Source organism: Dermacentor silvarum, chromosome 4, assembly GCF_013339745.2.
Source record: "Dermacentor silvarum isolate Dsil-2018 chromosome 4, BIME_Dsil_1.4, whole genome shotgun sequence".
In the NCBI taxonomy this organism is placed as follows: domain Eukaryota; kingdom Metazoa; phylum Arthropoda; class Arachnida; order Ixodida; family Ixodidae; genus Dermacentor; species Dermacentor silvarum.
In genome coordinates, this window is record NC_051157.2 from 62,518,777 (window position 1) to 62,539,108 (window position 20,332).

General features: G+C 43.4%; 1 protein-coding gene across 1 annotated transcript in view; it reads right to left on the bottom strand.

Moving 5' to 3' along the window:
• Nucleotides 1-3,628: 3,628 nt before the first annotated feature.
• The window catches only part of LOC119450128 (serine/threonine-protein kinase BRSK2-like), a 122,701-nt gene continuing 105,997 nt past the window's right edge, over nt 3,629-20,332 (bottom strand). The window contains exons 15-18 of the mRNA XM_037713494.2: nt 15,406-15,454; nt 13,513-13,636; nt 11,725-11,923; nt 3,629-9,037 (exon numbers count right to left, since the gene is read on the bottom strand). Of these exons, the coding sequence (XP_037569422.1) occupies nt 8,652-9,037; nt 11,725-11,923; nt 13,513-13,636; nt 15,406-15,454 (758 nt within the window). The 3' untranslated portion in view covers nt 3,629-8,651. The remainder of the gene's footprint in view (nt 9,038-11,724; nt 11,924-13,512; nt 13,637-15,405; nt 15,455-20,332) is intronic.

The window sequence follows — 20,332 nt, forward strand, 5'->3', positions numbered from 1 at the left end:
AACTGAAACACTTACATGCCGAAGCGCATGTAAGTGATAAAGCTTTTAAACCCGTGTTCACAAACAAATTTGTGCGTTATAGCAATTTGCGATAACTGGCGCGGCGCCTTCATGATAACGGAAATATTAGCGAAGACAGCCTAATAACGAATGACAAACAATTCTTACAAATAAAATGCTTGGGACCTCATTCACAAAGCTTTTCATTCATAAGAGATGTTTGCAATTGGCTGGCCACTTCCATGAACAGTAATATTGTTACGCACGAATCATTTACATCAAACATACAAGGCAGATCAATCGGGGCGGTTGGCGTTTTTCGGGACTGGTACAGAGGCAGCCAGCCGAATGTCATCTTCCTTAACTACTCTCTGTCTCTATGGTCATGGCGGTCTTTCTCCACTCTGTTGTGAGAGCTCGTGACAATATCTAACATTATCTGTAACCTGCTTTTATAAGCAGCCTTAGCGCAATAACATTTTTGTGAATACGGGCATTTGTGTATAAGGCTTCAGGGAAAGAATTCACGATGCTTTTCTTTGGTGAGAATTGTACGCCATTGTCCAGTTGCCTTCACTGATAATCTACTTGCTTTCACAATTGGGCTTAATATTTATGATATTTAGGATATATTGACTCATTTAGGCGCTGCCGGCTGCTCTTTCTCACATAGAATGAATACATACTCAAAATAAAATACCAAGCTAGCACCGAAAAAAAAATATATGTATAGTAACAAGAACGAGAAAGTCAGTCGTGAAGTCATATGACATAAATGCAGTAAAACAACTCACAACATACATCATATAAAACACATTGGAGCGCAAAATCAGCGCAAGAAAATTGGGGAAAGACAAATCACAAAAGAGGTCACAAAAGACACACTAGAATGTAAACTCTGCTACGAGCTCTTTACTTTAATTACACTAAAAACCGCTCAGAACAGAGGTCATATAAAACACGCTCGAACGCAAAGTCAGCTCACATAGATACACTAAATAAAGAAAACACGAAGTCAGGTGACAAAAATGAACTGAAAGTAAGGTGAAATGAAACAAAGACAGCTTACATTGGAGCATACAAACTGTAATGAACTATTTTCGATTTCAATTGAAATAACTCCATTTTCCAATTACTCCATAATTTGATATTATTCCATTCTAGAAAGCTCTGGAGGGCCACTATATCGCTCATATTTCTAATGTCGCTGTTGACCATGGACCTAGGACCTTTTTGACCCTCGGCTCGTGTTTCATCGCAAGAACTGTTTTGCGAATATAGGCCAGGGCCCGTATTCGCAAAACAACTCTTACGTAAGAGTGTTCTCCTCGTTGACCGCCATAGCAGTTGGCGTTTGAACATGACAATCGTCGCGGCGATGGTCATTTGTCGATGGCACTTACCCCTTCATGCACTCGCCCTTCATTCGTAATAGCTGTTTGCCAGTGCCGGCCTCCTTCCACAATAATATCTCCATCATCATGATTAGCTGGCACTTGCTCTTACGAAAGTTCTCTAGCATAATATATTTTCGTAAATACGGGCTCACTCATTTTTCTTTCACAGAGAGATGTCCGTGTGCTTCGCAGATTGCTTTGATTGATTGAATGAATGAGTAGTTCATTCAGTCATTCATGCATTACTTACTTAAATAATGTATTAATTCATTCAGTGGATTTAACGTCTGAAACGAGCAAAAGGGCTATGAGAGACGCTGTAGTTGGGGATCCCGGATTAAAGCCCCCCCCCCCCCCCCCCCTCCCTAGCATGTTACACGAGCGTTTTTGCATTCCTCCGCCTTATAATATGAACGCAGCAGCAACAAATCAAACAGGTGACCCTGTGCGCAGTAGCCCTGCACTATTGCAGCACGTCTCTGGAACGTTCTGGTTCCCAGCTTGTGGTTTATCATTACTTGGAGTTCTTGTGATGAGGATTCTTATTGGAACTGCAGCAGTCGTCACCAGCGCTTTCATCCAGGGCTCCACATAAATTGCACACAGTGGTCGTAAACGCCACGTGTAATGTATGATCAGAATGATCATGCAAAAAAAAAAGTTCGTAAGAATCGTGCGTTTATCTATCGCTGCATGGGTTCGTGTAGATTGCGCATGCGTTGCCAATACGTCTTTTTCTTACTAACGCCTTCATTGAGCTGACTGTTTCACCAGCACTAAGCGTGCAGAAATTTTATATATGTAAGGTCTCGATTGCTTCTTGGCACTTTATATGGAGTTCGGTGCACTGTTACTTTTTCAGTCTTTTCGTGGTTACACTCGGGCGAAAATGTTTGTCTCCTTCTGGCCTACTCACGATATGATGATGGTGCACTTAGGGACAATCTAATCGTGCCATTTCGTCGTACGCTCACCCTAAAATATACTTTGGGCACATGCCCGACCGAGAAGTTGCAAAAATGAATTTAACCCTGAATATCTTCGCATAAAAGTAGCATAGCCGTGCGGGATGCATATAAAATCACTCTCTTAATGCCTGCTGTTGTACACGTGCCCTACACTAATAATGTTTATGTGCGTTTTATTACGAGATTGCGTGCGTCCATTTTATGATTCTGTGTCTCGGTGTGTATTTTTACTTCAACGCCCCGTGTTTATGTTGCGCAAGTATAGAAGTATACATCTGTCAACTGCACGCTACTCCTATTAGGTGCTTTTTCTCTACAAAACTATGTGCATGTGAGTATGCTTATGAACTTCTTTTCCTGTGCTCTGCTTTTTTACTGTTCATTACGCGACGAGGAGTCACCAAAGCCACGTAAAGAAGCTCGCATTTCCTTCGAATTTTGACATGTATAACAAAAAAGAAAAAGAAAGCTCGCTTGATTGACATTTGCCGGTAACGGCTCGGCATCACTTGCTACATCCTTCTGGGCCGGTATTTTGTAGCGATGCCTTTCCGATGCTACTGCCTTCTCGCACTTTTCGCGCTTGGTGAGTGGTCAGAGCGATGGTCCGCTCACGTTATCAACGGGATCAGCCGGCCGTGAGCGGTGGATGATAAGACTATAGTATAGAATAAAGCATAACGCATCGCTACAAAATACCAGCCCTGCTTTCTCGTTTGCTTAAGCCATCATTCTGAATAGTACAATCGCAAACCAAACAGTATAAACGATGAATTTAATTAACACAACAGACAATGGTAAAGGAATTTACTATATTGTTTTCTAAACAGCGAGGACATAGGATGTTTGCAAATCAATTTCTCCCCCGAAGGAAAGATAAGCCAACTGGTGAAGCCGCCAAGGATGCCCATCATGCTAAGTTCGAAACTCAGGCCGAAATTTTAAACGTTGCTTTCGTAAGAACGTTTTCTGATTGATCGGCGGGCACTCGCCAATAATATGTTCACTGTCACTACTGGACTGGTTTTGTTCTTACGAACTTTACTAGGGGCGTAAGAGCTTTTTGTGAATATGGGCCCTGATTATCGTGGCGCACTGGCAGCTCCAGTCGAACGCTACGCTCTTCTGCGCTTCCTTCTAATGCCGTAAATTTTGACTTTAGGTCACAATACTTAAAGCAGTTATTTCAGATAAATAGCAAACACCTTCGTGCCGGTGGTGCGTTGAAAAGTGAAGCGAAAGACATATGTGACACGCTAAGCTTTATGTACATGTTTAATAAGAAACACTCGTATACCTAGTATACAACCTTCGGTGCAATGTTTCATTTCTTTTTCGTCGAGCAACAACACATATGAGAAGACAGCATTTTCTTTCGATTAAATACGCTCGCAAGAGAAATGAAATCATTTGACAAAGAATGAACGAGCATACGTTATACAGCTGCAGTTGGCGTACTACATCTATACTTCTTTAAGGCTTCTAGAAAAAAAAAGGATAGATTCATTCACAAGGGAACACAGCCGCGAAAAGATCTCTCATTCACAAGCGAGTGACGAGCCTTCGCCACTGAGCTTCCATACCTCCATTGGGCTTGAGTGTCGACCAAGGCCAAATCCAAAGCAAACAAGGTGGCATGTTGCTTTTGCTTTGGAAAAGCACCGCGACAGCATTTCCAGGGAAACCGGTCGAATAACCGAATTGACGCATTGTTGAAACTGTTTATATTGCACATAAAAGATACTTAAACACAAGAACGCCGCTTTTGTAACATTCTCGCGAGCGATTTGATTTGATGATTGCAATACGGAGTTGGTTCCGTCGTACACAAGACAATACTAGTGCGCTGTCCATCAATTTTTCGCTTCGAGAAAGGCTCTTTAGGCCCGTGAATCTAGAAGTTTGTTTCGAAAACCGAACGGTAGTTTTCTTTTGCGTATGTCGCAGTCAATGCCTCTGGCGTTTAAGACTTCACTAAATCCATCAACAGGAAAGATGAATGTCGCAAAGAAACACAGTAACCAAACATTATTTAGCATGCCAATGACATTTTTTTCCGGTTGTGATTTATTTTCAATGTCATCACTAGCTCGATGAAACAAACGAAATAAACATATTTCGCCACTTTGTCATTTAATTTCAGTATTTAGCTTACGTTTGACTTTTTCTTTTTTAAAAACGAATTTAGGCAGATAAGCAAGCCATGAACAACTCTTTTACGCGCATGGCTTCTCTTGTGCGCGGTATCGAGAAACGGAGCACAGAGGCTTCAATGACTGAGAGCAATACGTAATACTGGAGATTCACTCTCTGTGAATCTTATGCCGAATTTCGTACCATTACAAGCGTAGTGAACACAGAGGCGACGTAACCGGCGTGTGACTGTTTTGTCACTTGAATCATGCCATAAAATAAACATAATTATAGGAGACAAAACAAGGCATGTCTGGCAACCGTGTTGCCTTCTAACTTTTTCAAACGTCATTGTATCGAACAAGCACTTCTATACAGGATGAGCTACTTTTGCTTAACATATTGCACACACTGATTCACACTATTGTCAGCAATGTCAAAACATAACACTTTTCACCGAACTGTACTTTCGACAAAGATTCAAAACGCGTTCATGAAACCGACTTTCATGCTCGCAGGATTTCGCCCTCCGTTGATTACGACGAACAGAACAACGACAACAAATGCAAAACTTCTCTGCCTTTCTTCTGAAGGCCCCTTTGCATCACAATAACCAAGCCCATGTCGCAGTTATCTAAGCTTTGTACACATATATGTACACAGGCATGTATACGTATATACAAAAACAATTTAAATTGCTGTTTCCTCAAGTATACGTAAGCAGCAGCGGTTGGTGTTAAGTATGGGCGCTACGTTTGCTTCTCATTCTTGTTTTATCAGTCGCTTTAACTTACCGAAAAAATGGCCACATAACTTTGTCGCCCTCGTAAACTCACTTGCGTGGGAACGAAGATTGAACTGGTAATTTTACTCAACATCACCTCCGACCACGTTATTTCACTCGATCCTTTCTACTCCCGACTTTCCGCACTATTACAACAATACTGAGTTTCAAACGTCAGCCTCGACACAAAGTTTCGAATAAATAAAAGAGCGTACCCACTACGTTCTAAAAAGCAGATGTACAAAGCTCGCGTCGCCACCTTCTTATTTCTGGAGGCGATTCTCTGGGATAAAAATAACAAAAACGGTACGAGTTTTAAGAAACGTTAAGTTGTCCTCATGTACCTTAAGCTTTAAACCCATCTGATTGGCTAAGATATGTTCGTGCGCAGCTTTCAAGATTCTGGGTAAGATTCGCGTAACTTCACTCAGGTAGTTGCAAGCGATGATTTGAAAACTGTCGCTGCTGTCATGATAGGTCGGTACGGACGCGCTGGCTAATCTTGTAGAAGTTTCACATAAAGGAAGTTTGTGAATCTAGGTCCCAGCTCTGGAGAGCTTGCTTTCGGCTTTATCTTAGGTTATAATGCAGATATAGAAGGCGGCGTAAGACACTCGCTTCCTTGACTAAATTATCTTGACTCCTTTACAGAAATTCTAAAGTAATAGAAGTCAAAACCAATACAATATATTTCTACAGCACAAGCACCGCTTTCATGTTCTAGTGTCAGGGAATCTTTGCTTAACTTCATGCAGTCTTGTTTACGATTTCAGTTGCTGAAGCCTTTCACTTGGTGCCCACGGCTACTGACAGGGGATAATAAAAGAAAGCTTCTAGCTTTCTACACCTTTGAACGCGAGAAATCATAAGGTACTGGAGGTTATACTTACAAAAATATGCTTCACTGGTGGTTACCTCAAGGGCCCACTAAGGAGGAGCTGAAAACCAAGGTTGCTAACGAACTACATACACCGCACAACTGCAGCAAAATCAGTGCAGCAATTGCGCTTCTGTTTTGATGACGTCATATATCACCTTTATCATGACGATGCCAACATCGCAATTACAGCGGCGACGCGCTACGAAGCACGAGAAGCATTTGAAGCCACAGTGACAGTTATCATGATACATGGTTCACAAATGTGGATAGCAGTTTTTGAGCTGACGCTGCCATCAGACCAAACGGTAAAGATGTTTCAAATATTTACGACGTTCAAGGGAAGAGGGGTATTCGATTTTGCAATGACAAAGTTTTGACCACACGTCCACAATATACTTTTTTTTGTTGCTTTTTTAAGACATACTCAGAGGGAAACCTTCAACTCCGGTGCTCCTCTAAAATACCGCATCAGAAAACAAGTACGCCACGTTGAGTTGAACGAGCAGAGAAGAGCTAACGAAGTATTTGCGTAGATCCTGCGAAGAAAATATTTGCATGCAGGGCACATACAGGCTCTGCAGCCTGCAAATAAGCGCAACTTTAGCATTATCTTCTGAGGTCGCCCGCGAGCGATTCATATGTCGCCAACTGTTTAAGAACTATGCACAGCCTGTAAGAAGTCATGTACTTTTTTAAGGTATCGCATTTTACGTGCAGAGCTAGAAACCAAGCTTATACTATTAACGAAATGACCTTTGCTTTTCGTTAGCGCTAAGGGGCATTCGTATTGGGTAAACTGGAAAATGGAATAGTAGCCTCATAAGTTTGCCTAGAAGAAAACTCTAGCATAACTTCTACATGGCCATGGACAAATACACTCTGCTTCACACCTCGGTGTCATTCATTCTTCAAAACACGTTCCATTCAGTTAATTACAGTCCGTGCTCCGTTGAAAAAAAGAAGTGTTTGACGCATTTCGGCACGTTATCTTCGATGACCTCGTTCAGTGGAACTCGAATCGTTGCTTACAGCGTCGTCGACTTCAGTTTACTCTGGAAGGAAACAACAAGGTTACAACAAAACTCACATCACTCATCAAAGAAGGCTAGGCCAAAATATATACTTTTTTGTAAGTGAATGTCCTAAACGGGAGACAGAGTTCGCGCGAAGACAAACGTCACTGTTTCTCCGCAGCTGACGTCACTGAAAGCCGCCCGCCCGGAACGCCAAGTCATCTTGCCATCAGCAGTTATGCGAAAGGAATCAAGCAACCCTAAGCTGGGCAGAAAGCATTTTCCTTCTTTCCGTCCTTCGCGATACACACGCGTCACACGCCAACCTTTCCTCACGTACTGAAGTGACAAAAAATAAACACCTGTAAAAGACGGCACCCATTTTTGCTCCAATCAAACAGCGCTCTGTTATTATTCAAGTTACGCTAAAGAGAAACACCAAATTGGTTAAGACTGGTAGATTACTCTTTGAAAAACGTGTTTGCATATTTTTTGAGGAAAAGAATAAATTTTGCTGGATGAACTTATCGACAAAGTTCACTTTTCGAACTTTTTACCAGAAACGTGACCACGGCGACACCAGTATACGACATTGGTTCGTGGTATTCACGCAAAATTGAACTCTTTTTCGCAGGGAAAGGCCAAGAGAAGTAGAAAAGTTGAGTCCTTGCTCACGTTAGAGATAATGGCGTCGTCATCTGTATTTCGTTCTGGCATTGTTTTGTTTTTCGATTGCCAATCCTTCACCTAAGGCAAGGTATTCAAGAATCCATAGGGAAAGTTTATCATAGCTTTCTTAATTGTCTCTTAAAACCGTACAGGAGAACGACGACACCTCGATGACAGTAATCTTTGCTCTGCAGGGACCTTCTTCTTCTTTCGGGGGTTTTACATGCAAAACAAGTTCTGATTATGAGGCACGCCGTTGTGGAGGGCTCCGGATTAGTATTGACCACCTGGGTCAAAACGTGCACTACAACGCAAGCACACGGGAGTTTTTGCATTTCGCCTCCATCGAGATGCGGCCGCCGCGGCCGGGATTCGATCCCGCGACCTCGTGCTCAGCAGCGCAACGCCTTAGCTGACTGAGCCACCGCGGCGGGTAGGAACCTGCTTATTACGTTGCGCTATTAGATTAGGAGCCGTTTACGTGCCGCCCCTTACAAGCTTGCAATTCAGCACAGGAAAGCAACCAGCGAAGGCTAATGATAAAAAGCGAGTCCGCGCGTTGTGGAGACACGTATCTCAAGGGCACCGCGCACGACACTTGCTGGCGGCGTTGCGACGCCGCATCGACGACGTTCCTCCGACGCGGTGAAAGCTCCCACTTGTCTGTTTGCATGCCGCCGACGACGGGCACGCTTGCGTCGTCAGTCAAGTCCGCCCAGTGACTTTGTTTCGTGCGGACGCGGCAACGTGCATACTGCCGGTTCTCTCTCAGCGATCGACCACGGTCGAGCACGCGGAGAAGGGCTGTCAGACTTTGTCCCTGGAACCTTTGAGGTCGTAGCTGAGGCGGCGACCGTTGGCGATGGACGTGCCGTCCATGACCGCGCGGCGATGGCACGCTGCGGCGGCGACCGCGGCGGCCGCCTTGGCCTCCCGCTCGAAAATGTCGCAGGCGGCGTCCTGGTCGGACTTGCAGCGCGCCATTGGCGGCTGGCTGCCAGTGGCGGTGAGCACGTGCGCCAGGTCGTCGGCGACCTGGGTGGGTGACAATGACTCGGAGCCGCACGACGAGCTGTCGCTCAGTTCGGAGGTGGGCGGCCGCCGGCTAAAGCGCGGTGAGTGGCTGCCTGGCCGTCGGCCCAGGATCTGCGCTTGGATATGCTCGCAGATCCGCTTGAACCTCCGGATTGGACCTGAGCAGCGAAGAACAACACGCGCTAATGAGCGGCAAGGGCCGCTACTGTGGCATGGTTGGTAAAATTCTAAGCAAGCGACACCATCGAGTCAGAAATTGTTGCAGCGGGAATTGTGGCAGGGTGCTGTGTTTCGGTCCGCAACGAAGACTGTGATAGGGGGAGAGAAAAACGCGAGAGAAAAAAGGAAGTACGAAAGCTTATAATTTTGAACGCTCCTGATCGCTTTAGTACCTGTCAAACGAATTCCCAGAGTTGGACACAGATGTCCCCGATGACTGAACGGTGGCCATCATGCAAAGCTTCAAGTGCCTACCACGAATGTATCATGCAGGCTAAGATCCCGCAAGCTCAGGAAGACCTCTCTGTATTTCTCTAAATAAATTTCACGATCCGATTTTTACAATTCTTGGTGGACAACCTATATTTTCGGCCATTTCTTTTATGGATGTACGTGCTTTAACTGAAAAAAGGAAGGGAATTATCTGTGTTGTGGTAGACGTGATGGGTAACCGTTATCAATCGGAAGAGAATTTGCGTACTTGTTGCGACGGGCGTCTGTGCGCTGATGGCGCAAGAGGCTGCGAGTGAAAACAGCGCCATAAAACACGACGGAAAAGCAATGAGACCTAGAAACTCATAAGGTGCACCAACAACTAAAAGATTATCTTTTGATCGTGCAGAATAAATGCTGGCTGACAAGCAATAAGCTAAAAAATTAAGAAACTAGCGTTCTGTGCAAATCTGCTTATCGGCTGACCATAGAAATAATGAAGCTCTAGAGATAATAAGGCTGGGAGAATTTTGCGGAATTGTGTCCTCTATTATGCCAGCTCAGAAGGATGTGTGTTTCCTATAAAAATTTGCCATGAACACGCAGTAGCTTCTGATTTTTCGCTTTACCCTTGTGCATTTCTTCGGTGTGTTGCTTGGCCAGCATGTATTCGGCCCGATCAAGAAATAAACTTCCATTTGTTAGTGCACCTTGAGATCGTCTCTTTTTCCTTGTTTTTTGCTCGTGTTCTATGGCGGCGTTTTCAGCGATGGTAAACCAATTAGCCCAAGAACACGTTTTTACCAGGCAGTAAGCGTTGTTACACGCCCCATCACGTGTGTTGGAAAGCATTTCTTTTACTCATTTCTTCATTGATAGTAGGACGTGCGATCAGTGAAAGTTCCTTCCGGGGCTGTGGAAGTGAGAAATACTCTCAATATTGTCTTGGAAGAGAAATACCGGGGCAATTTTTTATATGTATGTGCACGTTGTTTGAGGTTCTAGTACCGGTCAGTACCATAAGTAATCTCCTATGTCAGTGTATTGTTATCATCCTCACACGCCAATTGAATGTCATAGGCAGTTACAAATTGAGAATTGCAGCGTGGAAGACGTTCTAGGGCAAGAAAATCGATCACCTCCCACAGAGGCAAGCACCACATCTGTCGGGAGGAAAACTCAGGCTGAGCCGACAAGCATGTGTACTTAGATAGAAACGTGTTTATGTATTTCCCTACAAAAAAATTATGTTCTTGTATCGTAACCACCTGCAGGTGAGAAAAGCGGAATTTCTTCAGGCACTTCATGGTCTTGGCCGACAATCAGATAGTACGACGTTATTCGTGGTGCCACGACAATAACAAGAGATTTGATAATGAAACTCCGAATTTACCAGCAAAAGTCACCCGAAATATGGATGTCTGAAGATGTAAACACACTCCTGCGTGTGGCGAAATCGCAGTATGTGAAGGTGGCGACCTTGTTTACTGTCAGAGGAGTTGTGTAGCGGAAGGTTCGCTGAACACAAATGACTATCACACTGAAATGCCTAATTGAAGAGTGCCCGAACAGAGTTTGTCAAGCTTCGAGTTTTATCCAATCGCGCACAAGGGATGGCGCATGATTGTTGATGCATGAGGGCATCTTTTGATACCACTTGAAAATTTGCACCAATTATGTCAGTCTACGTGCTGAACGCGGTATATCATATACTTCATTCAAGCGAGGTATGGCTCTTGGACGTCGCGCCGTGTACCTAACTGAACCACCAGATAAGAATAGAAAATGCTTTTCAACAAAGGGTACCTTTTCGTTGTATTTGATTAAGAGTCCACACAGTTTCCTGGGTCAACATAGGTTGTTTCGACGACTGGTTTTATAAGGTGGAGAATGTATATATTGGGGTGACGTACTTTAAGAGACTGAAAATGAACATTTTATTGCAGAACTTTCTTAGTGACCTTCTACGCCAGGTGGAGCACCCTGACGGACTTCAGGATTCATCAGGATCAGTTTGCTGCTACTGCTGCGGTTAACAATTAGCGTTAACCTTACAGTTAAAGTGCGCTGAATAAAATGATCAAAGTGGCTTTGTAATATGATATTGTATTTTCTTATTCCTGAAGCTCACATGTTATATCGCTTGCGTTGTACAACGTTACCGATGAGCTTCTGACTGCTGTGTTAAAATGACTGAGCATTCTCAATTTGCACGAAAAATAAATAAAGATAAGAGACAGTACATCATATGGTAGGTGAATTTGCACGAGATGCACGGTGTTCTCGAGAATAAAGGTTAGTGAGGAAAACATGCTGGGGGGGGGGGGGGGGGGTACTCTTGAAGCGCGGCGTAATCCCTTGATTTCGGTTTAGCAAGCAGCCAAATGCTGCACAAACGGTACGTCAAGCTTACCCGATATGAGAGTGAAGCTGATGCAGTAGACAGAAGGCTTGCTGTCGTGCGAAGCTCCCCCGTTGGGGCTCCCGTCTCCAACGATGCTGATGTCGACGTGGAAGCGGACGTTCCTTTGGAACATGGTGGTGCTCCCTGGCCGCTTGTATTCCACTCGGAACGACATCGGGGACACGACGCTGTGGCTTAGGTCAGCAATCTGCCATTAACATGAAAGAGAACAAATTGCCGGAAGCAGAAAAGAAGGCAACTTCAAGTGCCAGGTATTAGGTGTAAGTTTATACACTTTCATGCAAAGCAATACTAATACTTAAGTGGCCTCTCTGAGCATAAATCTCGATAGATAAATTAATGTATGTAATAATATCGACGCTTAGGGAAACGTTAAGCTAACGTTTCCCTAAGCATCGATATTATTACTTGTACATCAGGCAGTAACATCGCATCCAACAGTTATCAATTTTCTTGAATCCAACCAGTCGATATGGACCAAGTAGCCCCGAAAAATGCCATGCTTGCTTGTTGTAAGATAAAAGTAGGGCTATTCTGACAAAATATATACAAACATTTGTGTTGGAACGTTCTTGCAAACGATGTTAACTGATAAAGTATTTGTTGGATTGCAGAAATACTGACGTGTGGATTTTCTCCGAAAAGATAGTTTAGTATTTGCTTAATTTTCACCATGAGACAAAACAAATGCTTATAGACCGTAAATAAAAATCAGCTCACTAAAAATCAGCACTTGAACATGTGATAAACGCTCTTATGCATTTGGGGAGTGGTTGTAAGGAGAGAAGTAGCCTACTAGCACTGATCTCGCCTGATAAAGTCGTGTACATAAATGAATGCATGCAATCAATACGTCAAAATTTTTTGCATGGTACCTACACGACGTCGTCTAGAATAGGGACCGTGAAGATGCAAGATGCAGAATATCGAAATCACAAACGCGACAGATGTGCATGTCATATCGTGTGCGGACTTCACGTGCTTCACGTGGAACTAATAAATAATAATTCAAATTTACTTTTCCAGATTGAATCGCAAACGATTTCCTTATATATTTTTCTTTAAGCACTACTGTCACTTTCTTAACAACGTTATTATAGCGATAAGGATGAATTTTGTGAACCCTGCGCTTGCTGCCAGTGGCTGGTGAACGTCTGTAAGGCTGCTGTCCGTATTATCTCTATAATTTCCGTTATCACCACGAAGGTGTTGCATGAGCAAAACAGGGAGAACATTACTTGTGAATGTATTCCCTTGGTAGAAAATCTTCCAGGATGTGCCATTTACGTATTGGTTTTTAAGGGATTAGTTTTGTTCCTTCTTTTCTTTTTGTCTGTTTTGCTGTATATATTTAGAACATGTGGCAATGAACGTTAGTTGGAAGTTAGCGCCTGTTTCGTTCGTGTCTCTATGTGCTTTTTTGTAGATTCTGCGCTAAAACACTAATAAGTATGGATTACCAACTAGCCAGAACCAATTCGCAGCTCAGTTTACGAACACCATGGTCCGGATATCTATGATACACAATTTACGATGGCCGGCCCTCAGTATCTCCATCCCACTTTTTCATTTGTTTCATCGATCTATATGCGCTGTTTACAACCGAAGGAGAACCAGAGTTGTCTTCAGATCACGTGCTGTGAGAAATTACAATTTTAGTCGCAGACATTGTCCACCACAAAAATACTGGCAAAAAGTGCTTTGGTCAGGGTTCTTCTGCTTCTGCCTGTGCGGGCCCTTAGTGATGGCAGAAGTGGAACCCGAAGCGTCACCTACCGAAAGGAAGGCGTGGATGAGGTCAGCCTTGACAGAACTCAAAGGACGGTCCTTGACGAGTATCACGTGGCTTTCTTCCCTCTCGTTGGCCATTAATCCTCCGAACCAGGATCGTTTTGAGAGGCTGCGTGAACAGAGGTGTTTTGCATTGAGTCACAGCAGGAAATAACAAAGATAGCTGCAGGCTTCCCATGCAGCAAGCAACCATACAGATCCAAACACAAGGCCAGCACAGGAACTTCCGACCTTACTTATTGCATTTGTTTTCAGGCAGCTAACACAATGCGGTATTTAAGATATTCAAGTCGATAATTATATCGCTTTCAGCAATCTTATGCACATTAACTCGCCTATAATCACACACATCCACACATTTGTGCTTGAATTTGTACATAGATGTATCATCTATACATCTGTACCTTGGTTTATGAATTGTTTTGTTTATCTAGAGATAACGAGAACCGTTTAGGAATCTGGTGAGTTTAAAGATGGTCTTTATAACCGACGTAGTTGGTCTGCTTTCAAGATATCTGCTGATGTCCACGCTAATAAGGTGTACAGTGATGCAAAGAACAGCGTTGGATGAAGTTATTTTTTCAATAATTTGAACGATATTGTGATTCGTCTTATCTCTGAGACAGCCATTCCAAGCTCTCATAATAACAATTGTAGACACTCATAAACTATGTTGTTAGGCAACAGGTAATGCATGGGACAGAACGACGGGACTCCTTTTGGTAACCAGTAAGACAGCTTACTTCGAGCACTTTATTATTTTTTTTTCGTTAGCACCAGAAAGAAAATGTAGTATAGAGGTGGAATGTTGACTGTTCTGCATTGCTGATCTGAGCGTGTCTGAGGAAAACCTTTTTTGTCGACTGTGCAGAGTGCTATTTATTAGTAGATTATTTTTATGGGCAAATTTCACAGGTTATTTCTTCACAGTTTGCCGTTCTCGATCATTCTGATCTGGGGTGCCATGCCTAAACAGATTACCCCCGAGAGTTTGTTTAACATAATAATTTACCTTGTGAACATGTTGCGGCAAATCAGAGTAAACTACTGTCACCCTTCGAAGAGATCTGCACGATGCTCCAAAGAAAGTCCATGCTGGTTTCTGAGAAAGCCTCGTAAATGAAGGAAAATTCATTTCATTCCGGGGGTAGGGGGGTGGGCGCCCGGGACCGACGCCTTGCCGGGGAGGTCACTATACCATCTGTGTTAACAAGGAGGCTAGCAGATAGCATAATGAGGTTCACTTTTCAAGTTTTCGAGATCAAATTTTGAATGAAACGACAATTCGAAGAGCGGAGGCACGCACGAAACTCCCTCCTTTCATGAAACATTGTAGAACTGATTTTCACCATTGTGTGTCGCTACTCATCAAGTGATCTATTAATTCCGCCTTGCTCTACGATCTGCTAGCCGTTTGGTTAGCTCAGATGGCATAGCTACTGCCCCGGAAAGGCGCTGGTCCCGTTTTAGATTCCCGGACCTGAACAAATTTTTCATATACTGCGAAGCTTTCTCAAATGCATGACACTATTTCAGTTTCATGAAACTTTCTCCCCCTTGTGGACTCCCACAGATCTGATGTGCAATGTTACGGTAAATATTTGAAACAGACCAAGACATTTCGATATTCACTTACGGGACCCAAATGCATGAAAATACTTTTGTGGGGTAACACAATAATAAACTGTATAAATATAAAACCTACATATTTCGCGGAAACAGAAATAATTCAAGGACGACTTAGCATGGAGATTTCGAATGCTAAGAATGAACGTCGTGCGTTTTTTTTCTGCTATATTTTCCCTGCTAGTAAGTTTTCCTGCCAGTAAGAGTTATTTTGTGTAACTCCTAATGACTGACAACTCGGACTGTACTTACTCTGGAGAGGAATCAGGGGTCAGGCTAACTTCATCGGATGCGGAAGGGACTGCAAGGAAACAAGAGAAATATCACTCGTACATTCATACTATAAATTCAATAACAGCACTTCAAGTGAATAATTTGCTAATTATGAAGAATGAAATCAAGGAGAAACTCCTGGATATCCAAACTAAGGAATTTGGCCCGGGAGCTTTGGCTTAGGGGAAAAGTGAGTGATGAAATCATTGATAAATATAGTGTTTTGACTTTCGCGAAGTAGTGAACATTTGACTAAAAGCTGCACAAACTACTTTGCAAGATCTTAGAGCCCCTACTAGGTGAAAGTGCAACCACACAAATACAGTATTGCCTAAATAGAGAGAATATTACTCACGAAAACCACTGCGCAACGAACAAAAAGATTCAGACTCAACCTTTGTTGACGTTTACTTCATACAAATCATTTATGATTTATAGGTAATTGTTCTACGGGTAATGTAATTGTAAGTTAGCGAACGGTTATGTAGAGGTTATAGGCTGTAGGCGGTGTTCATATCTATAATAAGTAAGGCAGTGTTTGTAACATTAAGATATAAAATTGAAAGCAAACTAAGACCCAGTGGCACAAACTCAGTTGCCCAGTGGAACATAATTTTAGACTTCGCAATCACCGGGATCATCCAACAAAAACGGTGAGATAGGCTGCACTACCACCGTGACTAGCCCATGAAAATGGTAAGATAGGCTCGCCAGCCATAAACATTGGCTGGACTCGTAGAAGAACGCTTCGCATTAAAATGTACAGTGGAATTACACACTGGCACTGGAGATGGCCCTTCCAGTGTCGCAAGAAATATGGCGACTTTTTAGAAGACTGAAGGCGGTGGGCATCGTTTGGTTATGCACAACTTCTTGTGGCAACAAACCAGAGCTGCACAGCTAAAAACCAGTGAAGCCCGGAACCAATTTCTGTGAGAGCCACATGGGTCACACATTAGTGGAAAACGTTGCCTCTTTGCTAGTGAAAAGACAATCTGTATAGTGAAAAATAATGGAAATTTATTAGGAAAACGCATGTTCGATTGAATAATGATGCTGCGCCAACAGTGCGGTCTTGGCAATGGTAATTTGATTGATACGTTCGGTGTTCATGCACCTTTTTTACCTGCTCCCCGCAACAGATCCCAGGATATGACACTCTTTTCAATTGCCTTAATTTCCCTGACGCTGTTAACGGTTCATGTCGTGCGTTCTGTTTGGCGACACTATCTTCGATTTTCTCATCGTATAGAATTGCTCCGATTGCAGCACCTACACACCGCAGAAGTCAAAACTATGCCACAGGCCACTTAAGATCTTCCCGTGCTCCCCATGCTGCCTGCGGGCTGTATTTTGTGCAGATCTGCAATAGGCAATTGAGTATGCCGAGTCCAATCTTTGAGGGGGAGCAGATAAAATGGCCATATCGCAACACCTTATGGCAGGATTGTGCGAAAAATGCTAAAAGGCTATGACGTTTTCTGATGTTAGTCTTGATGTCTCAGATTCAACAGTTCACAGCAATGACCGTGTTGTGATATGGGAGGGTAGCTGTTGTGATATGGGAGCGGAAAATGAAGGAAAAGCAAGATCGAGGGTGTGCTGAAACTTTTCGGCATAATAAAGTGTCGCAAGTGGACAAAGTTAACTCCACCGCCACGTAGCTTATAATGTGGATGTAGCTACGGGGCATGACATCTTATCAGGGAACCATTGTCAGCAATGGATGATAGTTTACTGACCTGGTAAAGTATGCTGAAGTTTTTTTTTTTAATGTAGCACCGACTGCCTTCTTCGCCACTTAACCCTATGAAACGACTGATCTTATATCGAAATGTAGAACAGAGAGACAAAGCCCACAGACCCCCGTGAAGTTGGAATCTAAATGACGCAAAGATCGTTTGAGTATACAACGGTAGCATCAGTAGCAGATGACACAAGCACAGCCTCTTCACCTCTAGGGGTTATCTGTCTGCGTAACGAGGCCAAAAGCGAAGCATAATGATTGTCGAGGGTAGAACGGTATATCACATACGTAATGCATTTAAACACGTCATGCCCCTTGTATCACAATAGCACACCCATTTTGAGGGATGGGTGAAGAATGGCACATTCAGTGTGGCACATCCAGTGGCATATACACAGTTACACACATATACTCCGGTTCGAGCGCACCCCTAGTGGCACAGACCCAGTGACCCAAGTTGTGTGCTAGGCCAGAGAGCCACCAGCAACAAATTTCCTATTTGTTAACATACTCAGTGGGCCAAGTTGTCTACTCCGCAAGAAATCAGGCAGCAGGCAGCCCAAGTTGCCTATATATATCCGCAAATATACCCCAATAGGAAACGAGCACGAACGCCAAACCTCCGGAAAGAGCCAAAGAAAACTCCTCTTTAATAGATACTGCAAATAATTAAAAGTTGAGAGATGTTTGCCTAACTGACAGCCTGTCATGGTACTTCAAGTTGTTAGTGGTATGATATACTCAATGATAAAAAAACACACGAGGGGAAAAAACCCCAACGGAGACGCACACACAAAGCAAGCATTAAAAAGTCTCATTAAGCCTTTTAGTTTCCCAAAAATACTTATTAGGGCTTTCGTTGCACGCATTGCGCATGCGGTGCTTCTCTACTGGCCAAAGATGTCCCGAAGTTTGAAGTTCGAATCACGGTATAGGTGCAGCACAGCCTTTAGAGATTGTCTCACGATTGTCAGCCTTTATAGTTTGCCTGTGCAAGTCCTAAGAAATATTGCACACAGAACACAAAGGCGAGACCAAAAGGGAGACCATAAAAACCAAACGACAGAGAAGATTGCGAGAGATGAGACTTCAATGCTTCTTTTCGATAACGGTAAGAACTTTACCGTGTCAACTTTAGTGTTGGCTCTCGAGTGCGTGGACTGTACTTGATGTTCGGGACGTTTTGTAAGCTTTCACTCTAAACAAGCATGTTATCTATTCGTGACATTTCATGGTTGTATTTTATGGAAATGATTTAACAGCGTTTCTTTTACTACATTGTGCCATAATGATACAAGCATCATCATCATCATCATCATCATCAGCCTACATTTATGTCCACTGCCGGAGGAAGGCCTCTCTCTGTGCTCTCCAATTACCCGTGTCTTGAGCTAGCTGATACAAGCATACGTTTTCGTAACTTTGTTTCTTAAATTCATAGTGCTTATTTGTTCTAATACGTGACAGGGCAAAGACTGAGCGGGCATTCAAATACGACAACGTGGTCATGTCCTCAAGAACTTGTACGTAGTTTCATTTGGCATAGCTATCACCTTCGCAATACCGTGGCAACATGGGCCTAACAGGTACTCCGACTACCGCTGCCTCGACATAAAATGATCATAAAGAGGCGTTTGAAATCTCAACTTAATTTACCTTCTGTGGTTTTTAAACTATTGTTCTCGAGTTTCGCGTAGGTTCAAATTTTTTCTGTTAGATAAACACGTTTTTTAGCGCTGTGTTCTATTTCTTCCCAACCGACCGGACAAACGCTTCCGCGAAATGTCCTGTACGTCTCTCATCTTATCGTCTTGCTTCATCCTTGTACCTATCCCCACTCGTTTGTTTTATGCTTTCATCGCAGTGTTTTCAATAAAGCCATCGGTAAAATTAAGCTAGTCTAGCAAAGAATGCCTGGTGCTCATCACGACTTGTGACGCAGTTATCCGTTTATTTGCAGTTATGCTTGACACAGTCTGTTTGCACTCACTCTGGAGTTTCAGAGCGAGGCTTTCTTTGGTTCTTACAATGTGTTTGCCGTTCGTCGTTACTTCGTCGGTAATATTTATTGCTATTTATAGGCAACTTGGGCCACTGGCGCTCGTCGTCGTTTCCTATAGCTAGGTATGTGGTCGAAGTTACGTTGGTCAAACAGAACGATGTGTCAACACCAGGCTCAGAGAGCACCTTAATAACAGCAGATAAGCCAACCTGGAAATCTGTTAACAAATGTCCACTGTACGATAAAGTCAGCACATATACGCATGTATATGACAACATAGGCAGAGTGATTGTCGATGTTTTTCATTAGTGATCGACACGCGAAGGTGAATACGCAAGCAAACAATCCGTACTTCTAACCCGCGTTGGAATAGAACTAATGCATGGCACCGAGAAAAAAGCTAAAGCGATGCGCAGGTGTGATGCTTGGGGTTCGGTGTTGTACTGCTATCTACGAGGTACCTGTGCACGTAAATGTAAAAATAACGTGACCGAAATAAACTGTGTTAGTTCGCGCACCTTCCTATGTGCTGTTGCGTGTTTCATGTTCCACGACAGCGTGGTAAACATACTAAGGACATTGGGTACCTGATGGCTGTTGTTTTGCCGAGTAGACAACTTGGGTGACTGGGATGAGCGTGCTATTGTGACACCAGGAGTACGAAGCTTTAAATGGCAACTGCGGTACTGGATATGTGCCAATGAGTGTGTGCCGATTCTTGGTCAATCGTTTATAATAAATGTGCTACTGTGACGCAAGGGGTATGAAGACTTAAATGCGATAAAGTGAAGCTTTCCTCGTCTTTTCCCGCAATTTAAAGTTCGTCGTCTCTTCCTCGCCTAGTCAGTCACGTGATCACTGAGAGCAGCTGCGTCGACGTGTGCATCGATCCTGATCGATGAGAAACAAACGATTTACTCAAGCAACTCGGGCCCTCCTTTCGTAAGCATGTGCACCAACGTAAGCGCGAACATCGATAAACTTATGCAGAAACATTGTACAAAGCTTCACTTCACATGGACTCAAACATGTGCGATGGAAAGAACATACCTCTCAGATCGTTGCAGTTAGAACAGAGCCCTTATTCGTGCGTCATGTTTTGACAGCGTGGTCATACGCTAGGGTAGGCACTCGGGCTTGGTGGTACGGCATGATTA